The sequence below is a fragment of the Pan paniscus genome, chromosome 7 (assembly GCF_029289425.2).
Source record: "Pan paniscus chromosome 7, NHGRI_mPanPan1-v2.0_pri, whole genome shotgun sequence".
NCBI lineage: Eukaryota > Metazoa > Chordata > Mammalia > Primates > Hominidae > Pan > Pan paniscus.
Window position 1 is genome coordinate 36112168 of NC_073256.2, and position 27573 is coordinate 36139740.

Below are 27573 nucleotides of genomic sequence, written 5' to 3' on the forward strand. Positions count from 1 at the left end.
TTGGTTAGCTAGTATTTTGTTAAGGATTTTTGCATCTGTATTCATCAAACATGTTGGTCTATAGTTTTCTCTTTTTTGTTATGTCCTTTCCTGGTTTTGGTATTAGGGTGATACTGGCTTCACAGAATGATTTAGGGAGGATTCCTTCTTTCTCTGTCTTGTGAAATCATGTTGATAGGATTGATACCAGTTCTTAGAATGTCTGATAGAATTCATTTGTGAATCCATCTGATTCTGGGCTTATTTTTGTTGGCAATTTTTTAAATTACCATTTCAATCTCACTGCTTGTTATTGGTCTGTTCAGAGTTTCCCTTTCTTCCTGGTTTAATCTAGGAGGGTGGTATAATTCCAGGAATTTATCCATCTCTTCTAGGTTTTCTAGCTTGAGTATGTAAAGCTGTTCACAGTAGCCTTGAATTATCTTTTGTATTTCTGTGGTATTGGTTGTAATATCTTGTTTCATTTCTAATTGAGCTTATTTGGATCTTCTTGGTTAATTTTGTTAATAGTCTATCAGTTTTATTTATCTTTTCAAAGAATCAGCTTTTTGTTTATCTTTTGTATTTTTTTTGGTTCAATTTCATTCAGTTCTGCTCAGATCTTTATTTCTTTTGTTCTGCTACGTTTGGGTTTGGTTTGTTCTGGTTTTTCCAGTCCTTGAGGTGTGACCTTAGATTGTCTATTTGTGCTTTTTCAGACTTTTTGATGTAGTCATTTAATGCTATGAACTTTCCTCTTAGCACTGCCTTTGCTGTATACCAGAGGTTTTGATAGGTTGTGCTACTATTTTCATTCAGTTCAAATAATTTTTTAACTTCCATCGTGATTTCATTCTTGACCCAGTGATCATTCAGGAGCAGGTTATTTAATTTCCATGTGTTTGTATGTTTTGAGGGTTCCTTTTGGAACTGAGTTCCAATTTTATTCCACCGTGGTCTGAGAGAGTACTTGATATAATTTCAGTTTTCTTAACTATATTGAAACTTGTTTTGTGGCTTATGATATGGTCTATCTTGGAGAATGTTCCATGTGCTGATGAATAGAATGTATATTCTGCAGTTGTTGGGTCGAATGTTCTATAAATAGCCCTTAAGTCCATTTGTTCTAGGTTATAGTTTAAATCCATTGTTTCTTTGTTGATGTTCTGTCTTGATTACCTATCTATTGCTGACAGTGGAGTATTGAAGTTCCCCACTATTACTGTGTTGCAGTCTATCTCATTTCTTAGGTCTAACAGTAATTGTTTTATAAATTTGGGAGCTCTGGCATTAGGTGCATATATATATATATAATTGTGATATTTTCCTGTTGGGCAAGTCCTTTTATCATTACATAATGTCCCTCTTTCTCTTTTTTAACTGCTGTTTCTTTAACGTTTGTTCTGTCTGATATAAGAACAGCTACTCCTCTATAAGACAGGCCTGCACCTGTAATCCCAGCTACTAAGGAGGCTGAGGCACAAGAATCACTTGAACCTGGGAGGTGGAGGTTGCATTGAGCCAAGATTGAGCCATTGCACTCCAGTCTGGCCGACAGAGTGAGACTCTGTCTCAAAAAAAACAAAACAAACAAAAAGAATAGCTACTCCTGCTCACTTTGGTGTCCCTTTGCATGGAATATCTTTTCCCAGCCCTTTACCATAAGTTTATGTTAGTCCTATTTGTTAGGTGAGTCTCTTCAAAACAGCAGATACTTGGTTGGTGACTTCTTACCCATTCTGCCATTCTGAATCTTTTAAATGGAGCATTTAGGCCATTTACATTCAACATTAGTATTGAGATGTGAGGTACTATTCTATTCATCTTGCTATTTGTTGCCTGAATACCTTGGTTTTTATTTATTTATTTATTGTGTTTTTGTTTTATAGGTCCTATGAGATTTATGCTTTAAGAAGGTTCTATTTTGGTTTATTTCAAGGATTTGTTTCAATATTTAGTGCTCCTTTTAGCATTTCTTGTAGTGCTGGGTTTGTAGTGGCAAATTTTCTCAGCATTTGTTTGTCTGAAAAAGACTGTATCTCTCCTTCATTTATGAAGCTTAGTTTTGCTGTACACAAAATTCTTGGATGATGATTCTTTTGTTTAAGGAGGCTGAAGGTAGGGCCTCAATTTCTTCTAGCTTGTAGGGTTTCTGCTGAGGAATCTGCTGTTAATCTGACATGTTTTCCTTTATAAGTTATCTGGTGCTTTTGCCTCACAGCTCTTAAGATTCTTTCCTTCATCTTGGCTTTAGATAACCTGATGACTCTGTGCCTAGGTGATGATCTTTTTGCAATGAATTTCTCAGGTGTTCTTTGAGCTTCTTGTATTCAGATGTGTAGCTCTCTAGCAAGGCCGGGGAAGTTTTCTTTGATTATTCCCTCAAATATGTCTTTCAAACTTTTAGATTTCTCTTCTTCCTCAGGAACACCAATTATTCTTAGGTTTGTTTGTTTAATATAATCCCAAACTTCTTGGAGGCTTTGTTCATTCTTTTAAATTCTTTTTTGTTTGTCTTTGTTCGATTGGGTCAATCCAAAAATCTGATGTTCGAGTTCTGAAGTTCTTTCTTCTGGTTGTTCAGTTCTATTGCTAAGACTTTCCAATGTATTTTGCATTTCTCTAAGTGTGTTCTTCATTTCCAGAAATTATGATTGTTTTCTATTTTTGCTATCTATTTCACTGAAGATTTTTCCCTTCATATCCTGTATCTTTTTTGATTTAATTAAGTTGGAGTTCACCTTTCTCTGATGCCTCCTTGAGTAGCTTAATAACTGACCTTCTGAATTCTTTTTCTGGCAATTCAGGGATTTCTTTTTGGATTGGATCAATTGCTGGTGAGCTAGTGTGATCTTCTGGGGTGTTAAAGAAACTTGTTTTGAAATATTACCAGAATTGTTTTACTGGTTCCTTCTCATTTGGGTAGACTATGGTAGAGGGAAGATCTGGGGCTCAAGGGCTGCTCTTCATATTCTTTTGTCCCATGGGGTGCTCTCTTGATACAGTGCTCTCCCCCTTCCCCTATGTGTGTGGCTTCCTGAGAGCCAAACTGCAGTGATTGTTATTTCTCTTCTGTATCTAGCCACCCAGCAGAGTTACTGGGCTCTGGGCTGGTACTTGGTGGTGCCTGTACAGAGTCCTTCGATGTCTCAGGTCTCTCAGCCATGGATGCCAGCAGCTGCTCTGATGGAGGTGGCAGGGGAGCGAAATGGATGAACTCTGTGAGGGTCCTTAGTTGTAGTTTTGTTTATTGCACTAGTTTTGTGTTGGTCTTCTGCCAGGAGGTGGCACTTTAAAGACAGCATTAGCTGCAGTAGTATAGGGAGGATCAGGTGGTGGGCAGGACCCTAGAGCTCCCAAGAGATTATGTCCTTTGTCTTTGGCTACCAGGGTGGGTAGAAAAAGACCATTAGTTGGGGGTGGCCTAGGTGTGTCTGAGCTCAGACACTCTCCTTGGGCGGGTCTTGCTATGGCTGCTGTTGGGATTGGGGGTGTGGTTCTCAGGCCAATGGGGTTATGTTCCTCAGGGGATTATGGCTGCTCTGCTGTGTCATGCAGGTCACCAGGGAAGTGGGGGAAAGCCAGCAGTTACAGGCCTCACCCAGCTCCCACGTAGCCCAAAGGGCCGGTCTCACTCCCTCTGTCCCTGCCAACAGCACCGAGTTTGTTTCTAGGCAGTGGATGAGCAGGGTTGAGAACTTGTCCCAGGCTACCAGCCTCTTGGCTAAGAAAGCAAACAGGGCTTTCAGATTTCACATCTCCTACCTGCCATGGTTTCTGTGCTGTGTCTGCACTCCTGCTTCACCCCCTCACCCGAGTTCTGTCCAGGAAACTGTGTTTGGTCAAAATTGTTACAAAGTTCAGCTAGAAGTTTCCTTCTCCCTGTGGTCTTTTCCCAGTTTCTGTGGTAGCCCTCTCCAAGGATCTCTGTGAGACAAAGTCAGAAATGGCTTCCTTGGGGACTGAGAGAGCCCATGGGGCTCTTTCTGCTGCTCCTTTCTATTCCTGTGTTTCACTTGGCTAGAGTGTTCTCTATACAAGCTGTGCCCATGGCAAGCTGCTGTGAGCAGACATCCACCAAGTGGACATAGACCACGCCAAAAAGGTGCTGTGAGGCCAGAGATAATTTTAAAGTAGACTTCTCATAAAAGCAATTGCAGCGTATTTAGCCCTTGTGCATGTTCTGCTTGCTAAAATAACAGCTCTGCTCCCAGCACGGAATAATCCCTTTGTTGCCAGAAGAGATTTGGCCTCCACAAGACACATTAAGTAGCTGACATCCTTCTGGCCTATGGGCTGTGATTGGTAGAAAATAACTGTCTCTGCGGAATAGTGTTTTCCGGCATCCTGGTACCAGGCACTTGATTATCAAACGTGTTGGTCATACTTACAGGACATTGATGATTTTCAATAGAGGTCCCCCTCCCCCCCGCCGCCACATTGCTATTTGGTATTTTATGAGAAAAGGTATTCACTTAGTGATATATTAGTTCTGTTACATGAATTCAGAAAATACTATGTTCTTATCACTGGAGTTGGGTGGACATCTCAAAAGTGACCATCGCACTTTGTAGAAATAGGGGTCCTGTCATGTAGTACATTATCTTACCCATCCTTGGTACAACTTTTCTCCCACTAGAGTCCTAAGGCACACTGGCCTAATCATACTTCTCCCTCTCTCAAATCTGAGCAATTGGGAGCTCTTAGTCATTTATACAGTGGGTGCTTTTTCAGGCTACTGACTTTCAGTTCTGTAGGTAAGAACCACTTGGCTAGGAAAAGAAAGTGGGCAATGTGAAGAACGGGGCCAGTGGAAAATTTTCTCCCTGCTTATGCTTAATACCAGTTCCACTTCCTTGGAGTTCTAAAAGCACACATTTTAGATTAAGTAAAACCTTACAGAAGAAAAGGGCAGAAAGACAGTACCAAACAACGTAATGAAATTCAAGGGCTGTTTGGAAAAAATGCAACCTAAAATGATTCCAGTGTAGAAGCTTCCACAGCTTATGAGCTACGCATACTAAACAGTCTTTTATAAGCATGTGCTTTGCTCTCTGAAAGGAACGCTCAACAGTGTTGGGTGAGTGGGAGCTCTTTATAGCAGCTTGTCCCTCGTGCTTCAGTCTGTGTGGGTGTCGTTAAACAGGATGAAAGGCCTGTGACGATCCAAGACACTTGGAGGTTGATCCACAGAGGACTGGGACACACCACGAGAATCTCCCAGAGTGTCATTACAGTGGAAGACTTTGAGACGATTGATGCAGGATATTACATTTGCACTGCTCAGAATCTTCAAGGACAGACCACAGTAGCTACCACTGTTGAGTTTTCCTGACTTGGAAAAGGAAATGTAATGAACTTATGGAAAGCCCATTTGTGTACACAGTCAGCTTTGGGGTTCCTTTTATTAGTGCTTTGCCAGAGGCTGATGTCAAGCACCAAACCCCAACCCCAGCGTCTCGTGAGTCCGACCCAGACATCCAAACTAAAAGGAAGTCATCCAGTCTATTCACAGAAGTGTTCACTTTTCTAACAGAAAGCATGATTTTGATTGCTTACCTACATACGTGTTCCTAGTTTTTATACATGTGTAAACGATTTTATATAATCAATCATTTCTATTAAATGAGCAAGTTTTTGTAAAAAATAAAAAGTGGGATAAGTGTTTTTTAAGTTAAGTTGACTTAAAATACATCCAGAAAGACTTGGTGGTGGTGATACGTGGGTCAATACCAAGTATTCTCTTTTATATCACCACAATATATTAGAATTTTAAAATGTACTAGATACAGTTCAACTACTTACCCACAAGCAACAACTCCAGACTCAAATGCTTAGAAATGTCATTTTGTCTTAGTAGCAACTTTAACAAATGTGAGTTAATTTATGAAGGTAAAAAAATTCAAGTACACTTCATTTTTTTAAACTGCTGCACTCAAAGGTGTAATTGTAGATTAGTCTATTCAATAACTAGAACATGTTTTTAGAAGTTTAGCTTTCAGTATGAAATAGATGCATAGATTAAGAACATTCAACTTTGTTTAGACATGTTTTACGATATTCAAAAATATTTACCAAGTTTGTCCAATTTTCTTATACAGCAGAAATTGTTACAACCAGCCAAAATTTATTTGTCAAACATAGATAGCTTTGAATTTAGAGAAGAAGAGCTTACCTCTAACTCTAGCTCTGTGAGCCCATGACCAACTCTGCGGTTGCAGTGGAAATTCCTGGGAAATAAACTAAGAGGAGATACGATCTTTACTTTGCTGTCACAGGGCTGTAAAAATGAAGAATTTGAAGAATGAAGTAGGTCAGAGGATGCAATTCTTGAGTATTCCAGCATTATTTATTTGATCAGAGTAAAATACACTTCCCATCACTACAAACTGAGCACAACTACAGTTGTCTACACATTCATATTTTTGACGTGCCAACATTTTGCATTCTACATGAAATATTTGGTTTAAACAAAATCTTAAAAATTCTCTATTTTGTTTCCCATCTTCTCTCCTGTTCTCTCCCATCCTCCAAAGATGTTTTATATTAACTGCTATGAGATTTATTTCCCAGTCACGTAATACGGAGGACAACAGGGAACAACACAAGATTTACCATGCCTAGGGGATGAATGGCAAACCCAACTTTGGCTAATGTCATTGAGAACAACTTGGAAGCGTGAGCAGAGATATCTCATGAAGTGGCAGTGAATCTACATTTCCATTTATCAGAAGCAAACATGGAAGGTTACATACATGATGAAGTATTGGAAGTTAAAGACTTAAGACACAGAATCACTAATTTAAAAGAACATGCAACATGAGTATCAACTTGCTATGTAGTGTACATGTAAATGACCCAAATATTCACCTCTAGCATCCTGAATCTCTTCTTACTACAGCTGTTATTTGTACAGCCACTGAATGTAGATTAGTAAATACTGACATCACAATGTTGACACATGCAGGGAGGGGGAGATAAAGCAACAGTTCTTCCTTCCACCTTTTCCAAAGTCTCAGGATTAGGGGAGGTAATAAGTTTTGGAAAGAAACTGAAATGCAACCTGGAGGAGAGTTGGACAAGCCACATTTTCCACTCATGGGAAAGAAGCGGACCATTCTGCTACTTTCCCAAAGACAGAGGGACTCCTTAAAGGGTACCTGAAAAATGAGCGCGATCCTCCCGGACTGTTTTCTTCTATCAAGTACTGCATCATCGGTAAGCACTGAATCCTACCTTTCTTAATTATACTAGCCAATGACTTCCTTTTTCTCGTTCTTTATTCTAAGATTTCCCAAAATTTGTAATATCAAATCCAGACTTTAGTTTATTTGGAAAGTGGTTTCAGCACCTGGAAGATGAGCTGGCTCTGGGGCTCTGGAAAATCATATTCCTTTATCCTTGTCCCAGAGAAAAGTAGGTAGGAGGTAGAAGGTTTGCTTTTGTGGCTCTGGATGGTGGAGAAAGGTAAAAGGAAAATGAGAATAATGGGAGGGAAGAAGACAGGTTAAATCTGCAAGGATAGATCAAAGGTAAAAATAAGGCGGAAAAACCCATTGGTACTGCCCTTTTTCTTTATACAGTTTGTTTTTTTATAGAAAAATTAGGGTTCTACATTTACACATAGCCTGAGAAAATGAATTACAGGATAGTGTTAGGCTCACATGGGTAAGTAAAAAATCTACAGAAAAATCTAGTTTCAACTGACATGGCTGAACACTGAAAAACTGCCAAGAAGTTACCCCCAAAAGATACAGAGAATGTATAGACAGGGACAAGTCAAAGCTCTTCCTGTTACACCCTCTCCCTACTCTGTTACAGGGCTGAGCAGAGTTGGTGGTAGATGATCATAATTCAAGCAACTATTGCTTTTTCTTCTATGGCTTTGGCTGAAATGTATATGCTGATTGATTATTATTTGATTAGTACATATCCAGATATATTCAGATTTTGACATTTAATACACAGCAAAGGAGGCTGCATCAGACACATGACACTCTGTGACATCCATTTCATTCACACCCCCCCACCCCCACAGTCAGACTGAAAACTCACAAGAAGGTGTCTGTGGTGAAGAACATTACAAAGGTTATAAATCTTTATCTTAATAGGGCCCTGAGAGTTTATCCCCCTATGCTTAGGTGAAAAAGGCAATGAACAAGATGCTCTCGTTCTTTAAGTGCTTTGTGCAACAACGTCCGTGTCGATGCCGAAATCTTTTTTTGGAGGAATCTTTTGGACGGAGGCAAAAGTCTTCCTCCAGAGTTCCAGTCTCAGTAGCTGCGATTCCAGCGGTGGTGACGCTCCAGTTACCCTACGGTGATCACACGTGTGCTGACATACCTCTTGTGCCCACGTTCCTCCTTGGGGTCAGTCCTGCAGACCTGCATCAAAATGCTTTCAGAGAGTCTGTGGACTTTGGGGAGGTGTCATCTGGGTGAAATGCTGGGGCTGGGGAAGGAGCCCGAATTCCTTGGTGACTGCAAAGGGATGGCGGAGGACGTGGGGGATCTCTTGGGGCTACACAGGTCCCCATTGTGCAGTTTCCACAGAAGCTCCTCGTTTTCCATAGAGAGTCTCTTGTTGACTTTCGACTCCTTCTCCAGCGACTCTTGCAGAACAGCCTGCTCCGTGGAAAGTTGCCTTGAAGAAAAAGGCCAGAAACCATGAGATCTATGTAAAAAAAAAAAAAACTTGAAAAATTTTTCTTAGTGTTTGAAACTTTAAAGTCCAAAATTATTCCTTTGGGATAAAACAGAATCCTGCACAAGGTCACAGGTATTTGGCTGGCTAAGAAGCCCAAATACAGGCCGGGCGTGGTGGCTCAAGCTCATAATCCTGGCACCTTCGGAGGCCAAGGTGGGTGGATAACTTGAGGCCAGGAGTTCAAGACCAACTTGGGCAACATGGCAAAACTCTGTCTCTATTAAAAATACAAAAATTAGCCAAGCATGGTGACATGTGCCTGTAGTCCCAGCTACTCAGGAGGCTGAGGTGGGAGGACTGCTTGAGCCTAGGAGGTGGAGGCTGCAGTAAGCTAAGATCGCACCACTGTACTCCAGCCTGGGCAAAAGGGTGAGACCTCATCTCAAAAAAATATATAATAATAACTGTACTTTTTGGGCAATTTCATAGTAGGCTGAGTGCCACTTTTGCAAATATTCGACATGTTTTATGACTATCTTATGTTGCGGGCTGTTTTCTATTTGGTTTTGTGTTGCTCTTTGTCTGAAAGCATTCTCAGAGGCAGCCAGAGGCCATGGGAGCAGGCTTGCTGGCCTGGGTCTCAGTGTACAGTTTAGGCCGCTTTGGTGAAAGCATGAACTACTACAATCATATTTTCCACAGAGAAATCAATGCCCTTTTAACCATCTGCTTCCTTCATATTTCCAGGAGGTGCAGGGGTAGAGCGTGTCCAGAAAGTACACTGGATGTGCAAGGGAGCGGGGAGCTCGGGAGAAATAGCACTTCTTATTTTTACCTTGAAATTGCCATGTGCTTGTCCATCCGAGCTTTTAATTCTTCATTCTCCTGCTGGAATCGCTTCAATTTGTCAACCAATGCTGTGTTGTTGTCCACCTTGGCATAAACAAGAATTCCAACATTTATACAATATTAAAAAAAACCCCCTCATTTCTTAAGGCACCTCACAACACAAGCACACTTTGGAGATTTAATTAAGGAAAATGCAATTCCATATTAAAATATTTATACACTAACATACTGAAAAAGATTTTAAAACAGCAAAACAGAGCAGCTGGGTATTTTTAAAACATGTATGCCAGGACACTTAAATATTGATATGAGTGGGTAACAGATTTGTTCCAGGTCATGTGGTTTTGGAATTCTCTAAGAATTGGTGCCTCTTTCTGTTTCAATGTGAAATAAACCCTGCAAACACACTGCCCACACTTATCAAAGCTTATATATCTTTTTATGGTGAATTTTGCTGAAAAAAAAAAAAAAAGATTCCCACATCTGATGAAAACTCACAGGCCAGCAATTCACAGTCCCTGGCAACGTTTACTATGGACTTGAACTCAGTTTCATGGTAATTTTTCAGCATTTGCCTCTGAGTGGCCATACAAAGCTTCAATTCGATAGAGCTCTTAGAGCATCCCATCAAAGAAGTAACATGCCACGAGTCTCCTCAGGTCAGCTGAAGATAGGTCTGTTCTCTTGCTGGCCTGTGCAGGCTGAACTTTCAAGGCAAACAAACTGATCAGCGGAGAGATGAAAGGATAAGATGCCTGAGGACATTTAATCACTTAACATGATGAAGACCTGATTCCATCCCCCACTCACTTTCTCAAGGTAAGGCTTTATGAAGAGGCAATATTATAGCTCCATCAGGATTAAGTCTAAGTCCTTGTCCTTGTAGCAGGACTAACGCGCTTTGAGTATGTTGCTTAGTTTGGAACCCGATTGTTCTTAAGACATCCTGTTATCCAGAAGCAGCTCAGGACAAGCTGTTCAGGTTAAATCACTTTCCAGAAAAGGAGACTACGTTCAGTAATTATGAAGGATTCCGGGATAAAACAATGTGGGAAAAAACCTGGAATTTGAGATCGGGAGGTATTGTCCTTTAAATATTATCTCATCCTAGGGAAACTAGTCCTGATAATGTCACAGAGCTGATTATGGGCAGTGCCGGTTTCATGGGAAAGCTGTCTTTCTTAGAAAACTTCCTGTGCTTCTAAGTCTCTTAATTTCATCAGAGGCCTGTAATTTACAAATATGAAGGGAACAGTGGGTCTCCCTCTCATTGTATCAACTCATTCTTCCACATATACACAATGCAAGGCTGAAGGATATTATCAGGATACCTCTGGGGCATGGCAAGAAACAAATAGTAGATCATCAAAAATGTGTTGGTAAGTTTACAGCAAAGTCTGATTTATTGCACATGATTTTTTGAAAGTTTTGATGCATGAATGACATATGGAGCAGTCCTATTAACAGGATCATCTGAGTCATCCCTGACTACCAGATTAGAAGATACCAGACTCAGTGGAACAGGACGACCTTTGGCAGGAACTGGTATGTATACTAGGTTGGCCCGTTAACAACCATGAGTTCCTTTCCTTCCTTTACAAAAATTTCCTGATAATTCAAAATGCTGGTATATCCACACAGGGGCTTGGCCGTTATCTCCCTCAACAGAAGTCATAGTCTCCAGAAGAAAACCAAACGCCAAACCAACGCAAACCAAGCAGCAGAGAGGTCCCCCATGTCCCCTACTGTCCAGGGCTGGTTTGGGTTTGAATGAGGCACTTGTAGAAGCCTGAGTCACTCATCACTGTGGGGAGAAGACGCCAGTAGCATGCGGCAGCTGGACAGTCAACAGCAAGGCACCGCGAGGGCGGGGATCACTTAAGCTGCCTTGCCAAACTCTGCCAACTTGGTTAGAGTCCTGGCTGGCAGCAGCTGTATTTCAGGGCCGGGCCAAGACTGACGCTGAACACTGAACATGCCACTCACGCTAACATCGTTCTCTCTTCTAGACACTGCAAAGTGAATGTTATTCATATTTTTGCTAACACCTGCTACTTGTCCAAATGGATTAATCTTATTATAGCACAATTTTTTTTTTGAGATGGACTCTTGCTATGTCGCCCAGGCTGGAATGCACTGGTGCCATCTCACCTCAATGGAACCTCCACCTTCCCAGTACTTGGGATTACAGGCACCCACCACCACACCCGGCTAAGTTTTATATTTTTAGTAGAGACAGGGTTTCACCATGTTGGCCAGGCTGGTCTCGAACTCCTGACCTCAAGTGACCCACCCATCTCAACCTCCCTAAACTGCTGGCATTAGAGGATGAGCCACTGTGCCCAGCCCACGATTCTTTTATCACATGCTAATTCACAAGAAGCAAGATGAAGAATTTTGATAAATAGTATTGCTATTCATTTCTATTAAATTCATTTCTATTAAACGTATCCAACTGTTTTGGATCTAAGAAACCTGTCCAGGGTGTGTGGTATATTAAAAAGTACTGATTTTACATAGATATTTAAACATTTTTCTTATGCAGGTGAAGATCCAAAATACCACTGAAATACAAGCCTGATTTGTTTATAGTTTTTCCAAGGACTGAGTGCTGTTTTACATGTTCCTTGAAAAAGAAAACATTCTAGGAGGCAGCAATGAATAAATATGGAACAAACTTGGAAAGAAAATGTAAACTTTATCTTTTGTATAATTTCTAACTATCTTTAGGAGCAGTTAACCCAACTCCACAGTTCTAAAATGCAGGGCTCAATTTCACACATATTACCCCATTTGTAAGATCCTCATTCATTCTGAAGGAAACATACCAGTTTCTCCATTTTCATTAACTTGATGTCCTGTTGATGCAGTTTCTCATTCTTGATCTCTAACACAGCTTTCAGGCTTTCTAACTCCTGTTCTAGATACATGATCTGAGGATTTTTCTGGAAAGGACACAGCAAGATACTGCTCTTATTCCACATAGTTCAAATTCTTAACAGAAAGAATCTTTGATTAGATTGAGACATTAGACAAGTAGCAAGCGACAGATGTTCATCATCTTAGAGCAATTTCAAAGAAAGAGGTGAAAAACAAGAGCACCTTAATGTCAAAGACTGGTCCTAATATTGAAAGCAAACATTTCACTTATTTATCAGTAACTTAATATGCAAAAATGTGAGTTGCATCAAACATGTTATTGTATCAAGAGAAAAACTTTGCTTACATACAAAACAGAATCTTGGCTGGAGATGAGGCAATCTGTGAGTCAGTTATTGGCATTTTCTGGGAGAACAGGGAACAACAGTTCTCTCCTACCAAACAAACTGATCAGGAAAGAAAGAGCAGTGCATTATATGGCTCTCTGGAAAACAACAGGGATAACAATGTCCTGAGTCTTTGGATTTTTGTTATGATGGGGCTACGCTGACTGGGCCATACTTCTAGGGCAGACATAATACTATCATTTTATATTGTGACACCCCAGTACCTACACGGCATGGAGTACATAGCCTATTAAAATTTCTCTCCAAAAATTACAAGTTTGCCAGGCATAGTGGCATATGCCTACAGTCCCAGCTACTCAGGAGGTCGAGGCGGGAGGATCAACTGAGCCAGGAGGTCAAGGATGCAGTGAACTGTGAATGCACCACTGCATTCTAGCCTGGTGGCAGAACAAGATCCTGTCTCAAAAACACAAAACTCTCCAAAATAAATGCTACATCAGGGGAGGCGTCCTCTGAGAGCACACCATCAGTGTGGATTTCCCACCACCGCCCACCCACTCCTTGCTTTATTCGGAAATTCAACTAAACCATCCAAAATTTATGCTACAGAAGAACAGCATAAGGTCCACTGATCAGATATGTTTAATGAAGGAACGTCTTAGGTAAGAGTCGGTGGTGTGGCTCATCAAGCTTATCTTCCGGGGCAGTGGTTTCTGCTCTGGACCAATCCTTAGGGAGAATCCAGGAAGGGGCCTCGGGGATTACTTAATCCAAACCCCCTGCTTCACACAGAAAGAGGAAACGTGTTCCACGGGATAAGCGACCTACTCAGGAAAGATCAGGAAAGCTTCCAGAGCTGGAAAGGGTCAGGGCAGGGACTAATACATCTTTAATTCTAGGTTCTTTAGATAGTTCCCTGAGGCTAGGAGAGGTATACGGGTGTATGGTGGGAGGTGGGGTGGGGTGGGATGAGGAGAGGTTGGTTAATTCATACAAACATACAGTTAGACAGAAGGAATAGGTTCTAGTGTTCAATAACATAGTAGGGTGACTATAGTTAACAATAATATATTGTGTACTTCAAAATAGCTACAAGAGAAGATATGAAATGTTCCAAACACAAAGAAATGATAATGATGACGGATACCCTAAATACCCTGACTTGGGCATTACACAGTCTATGATTGTCTCAACACATCACACGTACCCCATAAATACATGCAAATACTAAGTATCAATTTTTATATTTCATGCATTTTATACAGTGTTACCCTTGTACGCAGGATTTTTTTTTTTTCCCTTGAAAATAGCGAATCCTACCTCGTTTTTGTTAGAGGGAAATGGCATAACTTACCGTCAGTTTTAAAATTAGAGCATTTACAAGACTTGTACCCTCTGCATTTTCTCCTCCTCCTCTGCCAGCCCATCCCTTTCTCCCGGACTACAGTCAGACGCACTCTTTTTCCGCAGCCTCAGCATGCTTACGTGACAGAAGCGGTTGGATGCTTCTGTGTTCCTCACTCTGACTCTGCCTTAGCTTTTCAAAAGCGGCTGCAGTAGAAGAATCCCCTTTGTGTACCGGAAGCTCTTTCAAACCTGTTTCCTGAGCCATCAATAAGGTTTATACCCTGCATATCCCTGCATGTAAGTCTAGATTTCTTTTGAAATCACTGACTCTTCCTAAGAATCTTCTACAATAAATAGCTTTGAAGTTTCTTTGAATATAAGCTCATCTAATGTTATCAAATAGCTAGAGGGTCTCCCAATGAGATTATTTGCAGAAGGTCTCACTGAGAGATCCACACATGTACTTTCTGGAGCTGGCCAGAGATTTGAAGTGGAGAAAAGCTTTGCTTCTGCAGTCCCAGAGTATAAACATGGAATGAAAACAGTGGTACTAAAGGCAGAAGCAGCAAGGAAACAAATTTTTTTCAAAAAGACAAAGGTTGGGGGAAGGCTGGGGAGAAAGGACAAATGTGCCACAAGAAATTTCAGCTTCCAAGAGATTTGTACTTTTCAGAATTGACATTTATCCATACGGCGAAATATTATTCATCCATAAAAAGAAATGAAATACTAACATAGGCTAAACCACGGATGAACCTTGGAAACTTTATACTAAACGACGCCAGTCTTAAAAGGACCACATGTTGTACAATCAACCTTTTCTATTCATTCCTCAGAATAAGTAAATCCATAGAGATAGAAAGTAGACTGGGGATAGCCTGGTGCTGGGGAATTTGGGGGAAATGGGGAGTGAATGCTAATGGGTCCAGGGTTCCTTTTGGGGGTGATAAAAATGTTCTAGAAAGAGGTACTGGTGACCAATGGACAACTTTATGAATATACTAAAAGCCACTGAATTTTACATGTTAAAAGAGTGAACTTTTCCTGGGCAACATGGTAAAATCCCATCTCTACTAAAAATACAAAAATTAGCTGGCCATGGTGATGCGTGCCTGTAATCCCAGCTACTCGGGAGGGTGAGGCAGGAGACTCGCTTGAACCCAGGAGGTGGACGTTGCAGTGAGCCGAGATCACGCCACTACACTCCAGCCTGAGTGACAGAGTGAGACTCCATCTCAAAAAAAAAAAAGAAAGAGTGAACTTTGTAGTTTGTTTTATCTCAATACAGTGATTTTTTTTTTTAAATAAAGTCTTCACATAAAACTCTAATCCTAATTGGTAGTTTCCTTCTTTTTAGCTTAGACCACCAGAAACATCCTGGACTTCATCTGGATGTCAGATTTTAGGATGGTAAAACAAGACGCCAGTAAGCAAAGCAGTTGTTTTACACACCTTAGAAAGCACATTGCCAGACATGAGAAGGATTCCCAACCTGTGTTATTTCTCTGGCTGCTGAGTACTTGAATGACTCTAAAAGGCAACTGAGAAGAAAAATTCCATACTGATAAAGGAGCACACACAACTTACCAAATTTGCTTTTTCTCTTGCTCTTCTTTTTTGTTCTTCTGATTTCAATTTTTCATTTAAAGCATCATTTTCACTCTTCAGATCATTGATTTGCTTCTAAAACACAATGAAATGTGGAACTTAAGTTAACAAGAAGACCCCAGAAACTCCATACGTACACAGAAACATTAAAACCACACAAAATCAAAAATGATATTTTTTTTTTGTGGGGGATACTGGGATATTGACATTCACCCACCTCTAGCGATTCCTGCTTCTCAGAAAGTAAATCTTCAAGCGATTTCTTTTCTATTTCATGGCCTTTCTTAATTTCTGGGAAAATAAACGGATATTTTTGAGGCAATAACATTCTATGATATCAATGCACTCTAAAACAGTTAAAGCACATAGATGTAGGGGTTGATGATGAAGCCGTATGACATTACTTTACATCTATAGTATGCTTTTATGTAAATTGGCCATCTGTTCTCAAAATGGCCTTGAGAGGTGGTTAGGGTAGACATTCCCATTTTATGACTGAGAGCCCTGAGGCCCACTGAAGCCCACCATGGCCCACAGAGGCCATGCGACCTTAGGACAACACTGAGTGCCATTTCAGGGCAGGCTCTCATAAATGCCACTCCAGACTCCTGGTCTGGAAACCCTGTGCTCTTTTCAATTTGCTCTTCAGAACCTAAACGTAAGTCTAAAATTATACTCATTTCTAGCAGGAAGGAAGAAAAACAATGTTCACTACAAGTCTGCCTGGAGCCAGTCACTTTTACACATTATCACCTCTGCCTGACTTTGGGCAACTCTATTTTTGTGGTGAGAAAGTCCTTGCTGAAGGTCACACAGCCGGTTCTTAGCACTCATCCACGCTGCTCTGTAAGATGCAACTGGTTTAGTAGAAAGACTGTGAGCGACACTGCCGATTCTGTTCTGAAAGCAAAGGCTTACACCCTCCCACTGATGACAGATGAAAAATAGAAAAGACTATTTTTCTATTCAATAAGTGGCATCGACATTTCACAGCAACACTGCTGTGCAGGAGCACTTGGGGTGGATGCTTTACTGTGGATTACAAGATAGAAACTTGTACTTGCCACTTCCCAGGGACCTAAGCTGGCAACCACCACCCCCAAAATGGCCTTTACAATCTTCCAAAGCCCGTCCTATTTAACACAAGGCTGGCATTTGTAACTATTATTTGCATCCTTAGTGGGAAAAGGCATCTGTTAACAATAAACAACGCAAAAAGGAACCAAGAACACCCCAGCCTGAAGGCCACAGGGCATTCGCTGAAGCAGAAAGTTATGAATCATTTCCATCTTAAAACATATCATGCGGTTCCTTCAGATTTTATTCTGTTTAAAGAGGAAAAAAAGCATCCTTGCCTGAAAGGGAGGCTTCATAGGCCTTCTTTAGCAATTCAACTTTCTCTGAGTGGCTAGCTTCAATTTCCAACTTAGAGGTTTCATGGGCAGCATTTAAGTTGTCAAACTGTAAGCAACAAACAAAACCATGGTTTAACAGTAAAACCAAATGTCCTAAGTTGAATACACAAAGCAACCACATTAGGAGACGTCACAGCTTCACAGGTAAGCGTGGGCTCTAGTTTAAAGGCTCCCCAACACATACAAAGGTCAGGGCAGTGGTTCACACTTGTAACCTCAGCACTCTGGGAGGCAGAGGTGGAGGATCACTTGGAGCCCAGCAGTTCAAGTCCAGCCTGGGCAATGTCGCAAGACTCTGTCCCCACATGCACACAAAGGAAGAATGCATAAAGAGCAATGCAACTGGGATTCACCGCTCAACTCTCCTCTGTCTCCTTCCCTACCCTCAGGAACATAGACACAGAGGCTCTCCAGGGTGACAGATGGAAATGGCTGCATCAGTCACAAGGAATGACCAGGAACGAAGATATGTTTCACAGTGACAGGGCCACATGCTCTGCGCCTGTCACTTGACCACTCAGGCCCTAGCAGGTGCCTGGCCTGGAGTAGGCACTCTGTAGATGTTTACTAAATGAAAAACTGAGTTAAAAAGGGAGCTACGAAATTAAAAAGGTTTGATATTTTATTCAGTGAAAAAAAAAATGGGATATTTAAACAAATGCCACTTAAAAAAAAAAAAAAAAAAAGCAAAACAATAGTTTGGCAACACACCACCAGGATGTTTACAAGGGATTATTTCTGGGTAGAAAGAAAGGGTTGTTTTTTCAACTTTATCTTTTCCTCCTTCTTTTCTTCCCTTCTTTCACTTAACATAATACATTCCTTTGGTCGTAAGAAAACTATTCAATTAAAAAGATATTGTTTCCAAGGCAAGTGGATCATCTGAGGTTGGGAGTTCGAGACCAGCCTGGCCAACGTGGTGAAACCCCGTCTCTACTAAAAATACAAACATTAGCTGGGCATGGTGATGTGTGCCTATAGTCCCAGCTACTCAGGAGGTTGAGGAAGGAGAATCACTTGAACCCGGGAGGCAGAGGCTGCAGTGAGCCAAGATCAAGCCACTGTACTCCAGCCTCCAGCCTGGCAGACAGAGTGGGACTCTGTCTTAAATAAACAACAACAACATGCTTTTTATACCTATTAGACTAAAAAAGAGAAGCTCATCAAGATGTGAAGAGCAAGCAGGATTCAAGTAAGCAGCAGAGGCCTCAGACAAGCTCTGGCTGCAAAAGCACAGACCTGCTCTTGCAATTGCATTTTGTACTTCTCTGCTTCTTCAATGTAAGTGTCCCGAAGCTTTTCATACTCCCTGGTGTAAAACTCTTTAAGCCGATTCTCTCGTTCTGTTTTTTCAGCCTGGTGCTGCTGGACGAATGCTTCATACGCTGTTTGTAACTCATTCCTGGCTTTTTCTAATTTCTCACAGGTGGTTGAAGCAGTGACTGAAAACAGAGGAGAAAGAAGAGGGAAGAGGTCATTTTATTTGTGAAATGTCCTATATGCATTACAGTCACACACAGCTGTGATGAACACCTGAAGCATAAACGCATGATGTCTCGGGTCTCTAGTGACCATGTCTTCAAATATAACAGTATGGAAGTGAACTGTAAAAAGGAACACGAGGGCAGGGCGCAGTGGCTCACACCTGTAATCCCAGCACTTTGGGAGGCCGACGTTGGGGAATCACCTGAGGTCAGGAGTTCAAGACCGGCCTGGTCAACATGGTGAAACCCTGTCTCTCTTAAAAATACAAAAATTAGCTGGGCATGGTAGCAGGTGCCTGTAATCCTAGCTACTCGGGAGGGTGAGGAAGGAGAATTGCTTGAACCCGGGAGGCAGAGGTTGTAGTGAGCCAAGATCACGCCACTGCACTATAGCCTGGGTGACAGACTGAGACTCCATCTCAAAAACAAACAAACAAACAAAAAAAACCCCCCCACACACACATTCAAAAAACTGACTCCCAAGCAGTAAGAGAAGTACTTCAGAAGACCCAGGTTTCTATGAGAAGATCCCCTCTCATGTGGTGACCAGTCAATGCAGTGGTCAAGAAAAGAGCCTTGGCCAGGCCGAGACATTTCTTAGGACAAGCGACTCCTCCCTCTCCCAGCCAGCCAGTGTGGTAGAATCTCACACAAGAGCAGGAAAGACGAGGGATAAGAAACAAGTGGACCGGCCGGGCGCAGTGGCTCACGCCTGTAATCCCAGCACTTTGGGAGGCCGAGGCGGGTGGATCACGAGGTCAGGAGATCGAGACCACGGTGAAACCCTGTCTCTACTAAAAATACAAAAAATTAGCCGGGTGTGGTGGCAGGCGCCTGTAGTCCCAGCTACTCGGGAAGTTGAGGCAGGAGAATGGCGTGAACCCAGGAGGTGGAGCTTGCAGTGAGCCAAGATTGCACCACTGCACTCCAGCCTGGGCGACAGAGTGAGATTCTGTCAAAAAAAAAAAAAGAAAGAAAGAAAAGAAACAAGTGGACCTTAAACTTGTAGTTAATTTGAGTGGATTATAATTTGTTATTTCAAAACTAATAAAAATAAAATATTAGCCTCTATTAAACACAAATCACCAGAGCACAAATATCTTAGGGGAAAAAAACACATCTTAAAAGCACCCACATAGGCCAGGCACGGTGGTTTGTGCTATAATTCAAGTATTTTAAGAAGCTGATGCAGGAGAGTCATTTGCACCTAGGAGTTCATGACCAGCCTGGACAACATAGGGAAACCCCATCTCTTAAAATTAAAAAAAAAAAAAAAATTATCCAGGCATGATGGTGTGGGCCTGTAGTCCCTGCTACTGAGGAGGCTGAGGTGGGAGGATCACTTGAGCTCAGGAGATTGAGGCTGCAACTGTCGGGCAACAGAGCAAGACCCTATCTCAAAAAAAAAAAAAAGCAATATAAAATGAAAGGTTAAAAAAATTTATATATGTATACATAGGTACATATGTGCACATATATATGCATACATATGTATGCATGCATATATGTATATATGTGTACATGTGTATACATATATGTACACATATGTATGCATATATACATGCATATACATATATATAATACATATATACACTATATATAGAGACACACACACACACACAGTCTTGCTCTACTCCCAGGCTGAAGTGCAATGACACAATCTTGGCCCACTGCAACCTCCAACTCCCAGGTTCAAGTGATTCTCCTGCCTCAGCCTCCTCAGTAGCTGGGATTACGGCATATGCCACCACGACCAGCTAATTTTTGTATTTTAGTAGACACATGGTTTTACCATGTTGGTCCTTAGGAAGCCTGACTTTGGACATTCCCAGTCTTCCGTCACCGATGTGTAACTACAGGCAGACAGGGTACTACTGTAACTGTCAGGGATACACATGCTGTCCACATCCCCAGAGTACCTGTGGATTAATACGACAGGGTTGCTGGCAAATCTGTTAAATTAACCCTTACCTCTCTTTGGAAAGGAATAACGTATCAGGAGTCGAAGGAAGAAGATTATTTTAGGGCACAGAAAAGGACAATTTAGATCAATAATTATTTGACCTAAGGAACGTGAAAATGGCAGGTTCTTAGGAAAATTTCTTACAATGGTGTCGACTTGTTATCTCAGGAACCTGCCATGTGGTGGTAGAAATACCCAAGTCACTTGCCCCCAGTCAGTATTCTTTCAGAGGAAAAGGAGGCCACATTGAAATAATGGCAGGAATAGTGTCTGCCAAAGAGAACCCTTAAAAATTAAATCAATCTACAAATGTTTATTGAAGGGCAAAGACTTAACATTAAAAAAAAATCCCCAAAACAAAAACTATTTCTCGTTGCCTGGCACAGAATGGGGCTCTTTATCTTGTTTAACCCTCACAGAGGACCTTCCTAAACTTTAAATAAGGAAACCGCCACAGAGAGGTTAAATCATCTGCCCAGGGGCACAGAGCTGGCAAGCGCGAGAGGACGGGTTTCGGTGAGCAGTCTGAATTCTGATTCTGCCTGCACCCAAAGCCCGTGCCCCTTCTTTTCTACCAAGCTGTTTCTTGTGCTGGGGCTGGCAAGGCGCATGACGGGGCCTCTACTGGAAGAGACAACAGACAGAGGAGAAGTGGCGGGACCAGGCCAGACCTTGGGGCCCAGGGAGTGGCACTCAGGATAGTTTACGTCCAGTCAGGGTGGACCAAAGGTTTGGTCAGATTTTTAAAACAATTAAAAAATAAATAAATAAAAACTGTGATGAGGGCTGGGCACGGTGGCTCACGCCTGTAATCCCAGCACTTTGGAAGGCTGAAGCGCGCAGATCATGAGGTCAAAAAATCCAGACCATCCTGGCCAACATGGTGAAACCCCATCTCTACTAAAAATACAAAATTAGCTGGGCGTGGTGGTGTGTGCCTGTAGTCCCAGCTACTCAGCAGGCTGAGTGAGGCAGGAGAATCGCTTGAACCCGGGAGGCAGAGGTTACAGTGAGCCAAGATCGCACCACCGCACTCCAGCCTGGCGACAGGGAAAGACTTCATCTCAAAAACAAAAACAAAAAAAACTGTGATGAAGTAGATACCAAATTAACCATTTTGATTATTTTTAGGTGTATGATTCAGTGGCATTAAATACACTTACATCGTTGTGTAAGCTTTGCCATCATCCATTCTCCAGAACGTTTCCCCCCAACCTGAAACTCCGTACCAATTAAACAGTAACAACCCATCCCCTCCCCTTCCCCAAGGCCCTGGCAGCGACCATTTTACTTTCTTTCTCTATGAATCTGACCATTGAGTACCTCATATACCTGGACTCAAATAGTACTTGTCCTGTTGTGACTGTTTATTTCATTTAGCGTATGTCCTCAAGGCTCATCCAAGCTGTGGGATGTGTCACAATTTCCTTCCTTTTGAAGGCTCAATATTATTCCATTGTTGGCCGGGCGCAGTGGCTCACGCCTGTAATCCAAGCATTTTGGAAGGCCAAGGCAAGCAGATCGCTTGAGTTCAGGAGTTCGAGACCAGCCTGGCCAACATGGTGAAACCCCATCTCTAGTAAAAATACAAAAATTAGCGGGGCATGATGGCGCACGTCTGTAGTCCCAGCTACTCGGGAGGCTGAGGCAGGAGAATCGCTTGAACCCAAGCGGTGGAGGTTGCAGTGAGCCAAGATAACGCCACTGCACTCCAGCCTGGGTGACAGAGCAAGACTCCGTGTCAAATAATAATAATGATAATATTCCATTGCACGTACAGATGACATTTGTGTATCCACTTACCATCCACGGACACTTGGGTTGCCTCCACCTTTGGCTACTGTGAATAATGCTGCTATGAACACCGGGGGACAAATACATGCCCGAGTCCCTGCTTTCAATTCTTTGGTGTATATACCCAGAAGGAATTGCTGACTCATATGGCAATTCTATTATTAATTATTTGAAGGACTATGGTACTCTTTTCCATAGTGGTTGAACCATTCTACATTCCCATCAGCAGTACTACACACAAGGGTTCCAATTTCTCCACATGCTCACCAGAACCTATATGATTTTTTCAAATATATGTAACAGCCATCCTAATGAGTACATCACTGTGGTTATGATTTGGTCAGTAGATTTTCAAATTAAGCCATATGATAGAAATAAAATTGAGGCATCAAGGGTGAAAATCCTATCCCAGCATGAGCAATGATGGGAGACAGAACGGTGAGCCTTGGTGATTAAGAAACTCACAAAGCAGAGAAGATAGAACCCAAAAAGACAGACGGAGGCCAGATTACAGGGGCCATCGCATGGAACTCAAGCCTTTGGGACTGAATATTAAAAGTTTCTTTTTTCCTTTAAAAGAATTTAGTGAAAGATAGTGATGGTCTTGACTGCTGGAGAACATTCTCTTCATATTCACTTTTCCTTCTATTACAGTAGTAACCACAGAAGAAAAAATGACTCCAGAAGTCCAATGTTAGTCAAACGAGTAAACACTGCATTAGCTTCTGCCACGTAACTTTCCGACTCTAAAGGCTCCTCGTGTGAATCTCATATTAGAACTTTCTATGAAAAACTACAACAGAAACATACTTTGCAAGCCGTTGGTGAAGGTATCAAATAGCTTCTAGTCAGAGAAATTCTAGTTTCACGCAGCCTTTTCACTTGCTTCTCTTAAAATTTCAGGTATTTCCAAAGTTAAAAAATAAAAAAGCAGGAACAAGATCTGAACCCATCTGGAAGCTCATATCTGGGACAGAAACATCTAAGTGAACTCAGGGACTCAGCAATAAACAAGAGACTGCCTTCAAGCCCTGGGCTAGAAGAGCTTCGAAGCTGACGTTAATAGCAGACTACCCTGGCTGATTTTAACACATCTGTTTATGATAAAAATACTGTGGGTTTGAATATGTAATTGTGGCACATCAGCCTTTAAAACCAAATAGGATACACAGAAGTCCTTTCCTATTAGCCATGGGACAGGGCTGTTTCCCTCTATTCACCAAAAAAAAAGGCAGCTCTGACGTTTTGTTGGCCACCCTAAGTGAGGTGAAGGGAGGACACATGGGAAGAAACGGGAAAGAGAAAGGGAGAAAATGGGTCAGATGGGGGAAGAGGAGGTTCACTGCTGTTATTGTAATAGTCCAAAGCAGCAGGCCCAGCCCCAGACAGTGACATCAGCCTGCAGCTGTGCACAGACCTTTGCTCTGTTTACTGGCCCGGTGTGCTGCTGGGGAACAGCTGGGCTGCAATAATCGCTCACACTAATGGCTTTCGTTTGAACGAACTGGCCTGGGCTGCGAAGGAAACATTTATTTGGCATAAAGACTCATGAAGTATTTTTTAAAGGATGCACATGTAAACGCTGTATTAAAGGTTCTCAGAGTGCTCCTCGGCAGCTGTGACATAAACGTGTGTGTGTGGCGGTGGGGGGCGTGCATAACCCCGATTTTAGGCCATGGACTTTCCTGTGCACTGACGACAGCTTAGGAGAGATTTATGGTGCCACCTGTGTGTGCTCTCACTCCTATCCTCAGTCTAGTCTCTTCTTGCTCCAGAATTCCACTCACTTTCAATTAATCAGACACCCAACAAAGCCAAAACCAAACATAAAATTGTTTCGAATTTGCAATAAGCAAGCATGGACATGCGAATGTTTGAAAGAAGGTATTAGACAAACACAAAATCAAAGTAGTCTTTTTGTCCCTATTTCTTTTTTTTTTTTTTGAGATAGAGTCTCGCACTGTCACCTGGGCTAGAATGCAGTGGCACGATCTCGGCTCACTGCAACCTCCACCTCCCGGGTTCACGCGATTTTCTTGCCACAGCCTCCCGAGTAGCTGGGACTACAGGTGCACACCACCACACTTGGCTAATTTTTTGTTTTTTAGTAGAGATGGGGTTTCACTATGTGGGTCAGACTGGTCTCGAACTTCTGACCTCATGATCCGCCCACCTCAGCGTCCCAAAGTGCTGGAATTACAGGTGTGAGCCACTGTGCCTGGCCTCTGTTGTTTTAATCATTCCATTAGTCTATTTTTTAAAAAAGCACATATATGATTAGGAACACCAACAGACCACCATCTGTAGGAGAACTGCTGGGCAACTTTTGTATACATGTTTGTAAACCATGAAAGCTATCTCCAGCAATCTAGCTTAAAAGAGGAAATACAGTTCTCAGGATTTAAGGGAAAAGAAAAAAGAAAAAAGAAAAAGGAGGAAGGGAGGGAAGGGGAGGAAGGAGAAGAAGGAAAGGAAGGCAGACTCATGTACAAAAACATCTCTAAAGTGTAAGGCCACATTGAGATTAGAAGTCAGTATTTTCACTCTGCAATGAATCACCCAAGAAGAATTCTAGGCCAGTGACCCTCCCTGACAGTTTAAATCATGGATATCTCAGCAAGAAAAAAAAAAAAAATCGTAATCAGTGAAATGCTTTAAGTTTTGCTTTTCAAGTAATTACCAAGATGATATGTGGAAAATGCCCAGTGCCACAGTCAAACATAATCTCTGGAAAACAGAGCTGGAGTCCTCCCAGGTCCTTCATTACTTAGCCCTGCGGAACTGGAGTGGAGCCATTACTTAATTAGTCCTCATGGCTTTTTCTCAGAGGGGAAGGTCAGACTTTTATTATTTCCATCTCACAGAGACTCATTTCCCTTTGTTGATTGATAAATGTACTGTTTACAGAGAAAAGCATTACACAGCCATGGCCCGACATTGTTAATATTCTTTTGAAATGATACAGTGCTTTCCTAGTTTTTATATCTGAGTAGCATGGTTCATTATGAGACGACCAAAAATATTTTAATGCTCAAGAACATAAATAAATGTCCTAGTAGGATAGAGCCAAAATTACTTGGGTTCAAGTCTCAGTCACACCACTCAGCTGCTACATCACTTGAGCAAATTACTTAAACTTTCTAAGCCTACTTTTTGTTTTGTTTTGTTTTGTTTTGTTTTTTGAGACAGAGGCTTCCTCTATCACCCAGGCTGGAGTGTAGTGGCACAATCTCAGCTCACTGCAACCTCGGCCTCTCAGGTTTAAGCGATTCTCCTGCCTCAGCCCCCTGAGTAGCTGGGATTACAGGCATGCACCACCATACCCGGCTAATTTTTGTATTTTTAGTGGAGACAGGGTTTCACTACGTTGGCCAGGCTGGTCTCGAACTCCTGACCTCAAATGATCTGCCTGCCTCGGCCTCCCAAAGTGCTGGGATTACAGTCATGAGCCACCGCACCTGGCCTAAGCCTACATTTCTTCATTTTTAAAGTGGAGACATTATTAGTCCCTTCTCTAGAAGATGAAATAGCACAGGTGAAGCACTCACCCCAGTGCCTGACCACAGTAACTTTGCAGATAAATTGTATAACTGTTACAGCTTGCAAGAGTCCATTGATTCCAGTGTGTTTGAAGACTCCTGGAAGACAGGCTTAGGGTTCCATAACAGAAATATAACAGTTAAAAAGCAGCATTGCTGGCCTCGTATTCAAATTTGATGCATATGAACACACAGACATAGCTATTATGGTGGAGTGTACACTCACTTCAAGTCTTTCCCTTCCGCTACTATTGTTCTTGACATTATACGCAATAGAATTTTCCTAATTTAGAGGAGATTTTATGTAAATCAGAACTAAAATATAAAAAAGAAAAGTGCCAGGCAAATTTTCATAGCGCCACATAAGAGAATACCATAGAAAGAAGAGACGAACAGGAAAAAGAGATGATTCCATTCCCAAACTGCACACATACTCCTTTCCCAGACGCTCTGGCCAGCCTGCTGTGGGTGGCGACTCTCCCCCACCCCACCCCGAAATCCCCCTCTCTGCACCATCTAGGATGGAGAAGAGCAGCCTGCCTCCAGCTCTGCCTGCAGTGGGCCCCTCACTCTCTCTTGGCCGCCTGGGAAACCGGCCTCCTCCTCTCAGTTCTGGGCTCCTTCACTTCTTTCTTCAACAGTACATACCCATTACACTTCTCAGGGTAAACAGAACTTTCACTTCTCTTGTGCCCCACCCCCAGAACCAGGAGGGGACACTACCTTCTACTGTAGGAGTGTGATGATGTCATAACATTCTACTAAGGGAAATCCGAGGAAATCCGATCCCGACACATGTCCATGGCAAGCGACTATGTAGGTGACTCCCTTAAGCCAAGGTCTGATCTGGTTTGAAACTGGAGGTAGTAATATCACTGAACAAGTAACCAAGAAGTCGTTTTTAAACATCAAATTGATGCTTTGTGGACAGGCAGTGGCCTAAAGAAGAAAAAAAAGGTGGGACCTAGACTATCCCCCAAATAGGCATGTCCAGTTTCCTGGGCCTCCGTGTCCTGATATGGAAGGTAGGAACAAATACCACCTGTTCTGCCACCAGTATAGATTGGTGATAGTAAAGTGAAACAGAGTTACTCTTATGCTTTGTAGAAAGTCTTCCCAGCCTGTGGAATAATCCCCTACTCACACAGTGCCAGGGTTTGCCTCTCTAAAGATACTTTGTCAAATGACCAAGAAATTTTGCAGACAAGTGGTAGACCAGATTCCTTTTCTACATTTCCAAATTATCTCCAAATGCCTTTCTGATTACTCCTGGGCATTAAATCAACAAATCACTAAGAGCTCATTTCAAAGTCTTCCATAAATCATAAATTATTAGGAACTTGCTTTTTACAAAAGGCCTGCACAATCAAATTAATCCTCCCATAAATGCCACTTCACCTTTAAAACTCAGTTCATACTTTACAAGGTGCTCTCACATTTGTTTCATTTAATGTAACAATGCTCTGAACGAATAAAATAGGTATTATCAGACATCTCATTTTACCAAAGAAGAATGGAAATAACAGAGCTGGATCTACAACTCCAGCCTCTTTGTTGTTGTTGTTGTGTTTTGAGTAGATATGGGGTTTCACCATGTTGGCAAGGCTGGTCTCAAACTCCGGGCATCAAGCGATCTGTCCACCTCAGCCTCCCAAAGTGCTGGAATTACTGGCTTGAGCCACTATGCCCGGCCCTAGAACTCCAGCCTCTTTGAGAGCCTAA

At 42.0% G+C, this 27573-nt stretch overlaps 2 protein-coding genes and 1 long non-coding RNA gene across 10 annotated transcripts in view; 2 read left to right on the plus strand and 1 right to left on the minus strand.

Annotated features, from left to right (window-relative positions):
• The window catches only part of PDGFRL (platelet derived growth factor receptor like), a 68081-nt gene extending 62449 nt beyond the window's left edge, over positions 1 to 5632 (plus strand). Inside the window, exon 6 of the mRNA XM_008977313.5 lies at positions 5126 to 5632. Within this exon, the coding sequence (XP_008975561.1) occupies positions 5126 to 5314 (189 nt within the window). The 3' untranslated portion in view covers positions 5315 to 5632. The remainder of the gene's footprint in view (positions 1 to 5125) is intronic.
• A 677-nt stretch (positions 5633 to 6309) lies between these two features.
• The window catches only part of MTUS1 (microtubule associated scaffold protein 1), a 111924-nt gene continuing 90660 nt past the window's right edge, over positions 6310 to 27573 (minus strand). For 6 of the 8 annotated variants that reach the window (XM_055116306.3, XM_055116304.3, XM_008977317.5 and 3 more), the window contains 7 exons: positions 18311 to 18513; positions 17012 to 17117; positions 15874 to 15947; positions 15636 to 15731; positions 12303 to 12419; positions 9461 to 9558; positions 6310 to 8622 (listed from right to left, as the gene is read on the minus strand). In XM_055116306.3, coding sequence (XP_054972281.1) covers positions 8409 to 8622; positions 9461 to 9558; positions 12303 to 12419; positions 15636 to 15731; positions 15874 to 15947; positions 17012 to 17117; positions 18311 to 18513 — 908 coding nt within the window. In that variant the 3' untranslated portion in view covers positions 6310 to 8408. The remainder of the gene's footprint in view (positions 8623 to 9460; positions 9559 to 12302; positions 12420 to 15635; positions 15732 to 15873; positions 15948 to 17011; positions 17118 to 18310; positions 18514 to 27573) is intronic. The other 2 variants (XM_063607073.1, XM_063607072.1) reach the window with 1 other exon arrangement.
• Positions 12426 to 15825, plus strand: LOC134731053 (uncharacterized). Its single transcript, XR_010113112.1, has 2 exons — positions 12426 to 14345; positions 15406 to 15825. It is a non-coding gene; the product is annotated as an uncharacterized LOC134731053 (long non-coding RNA).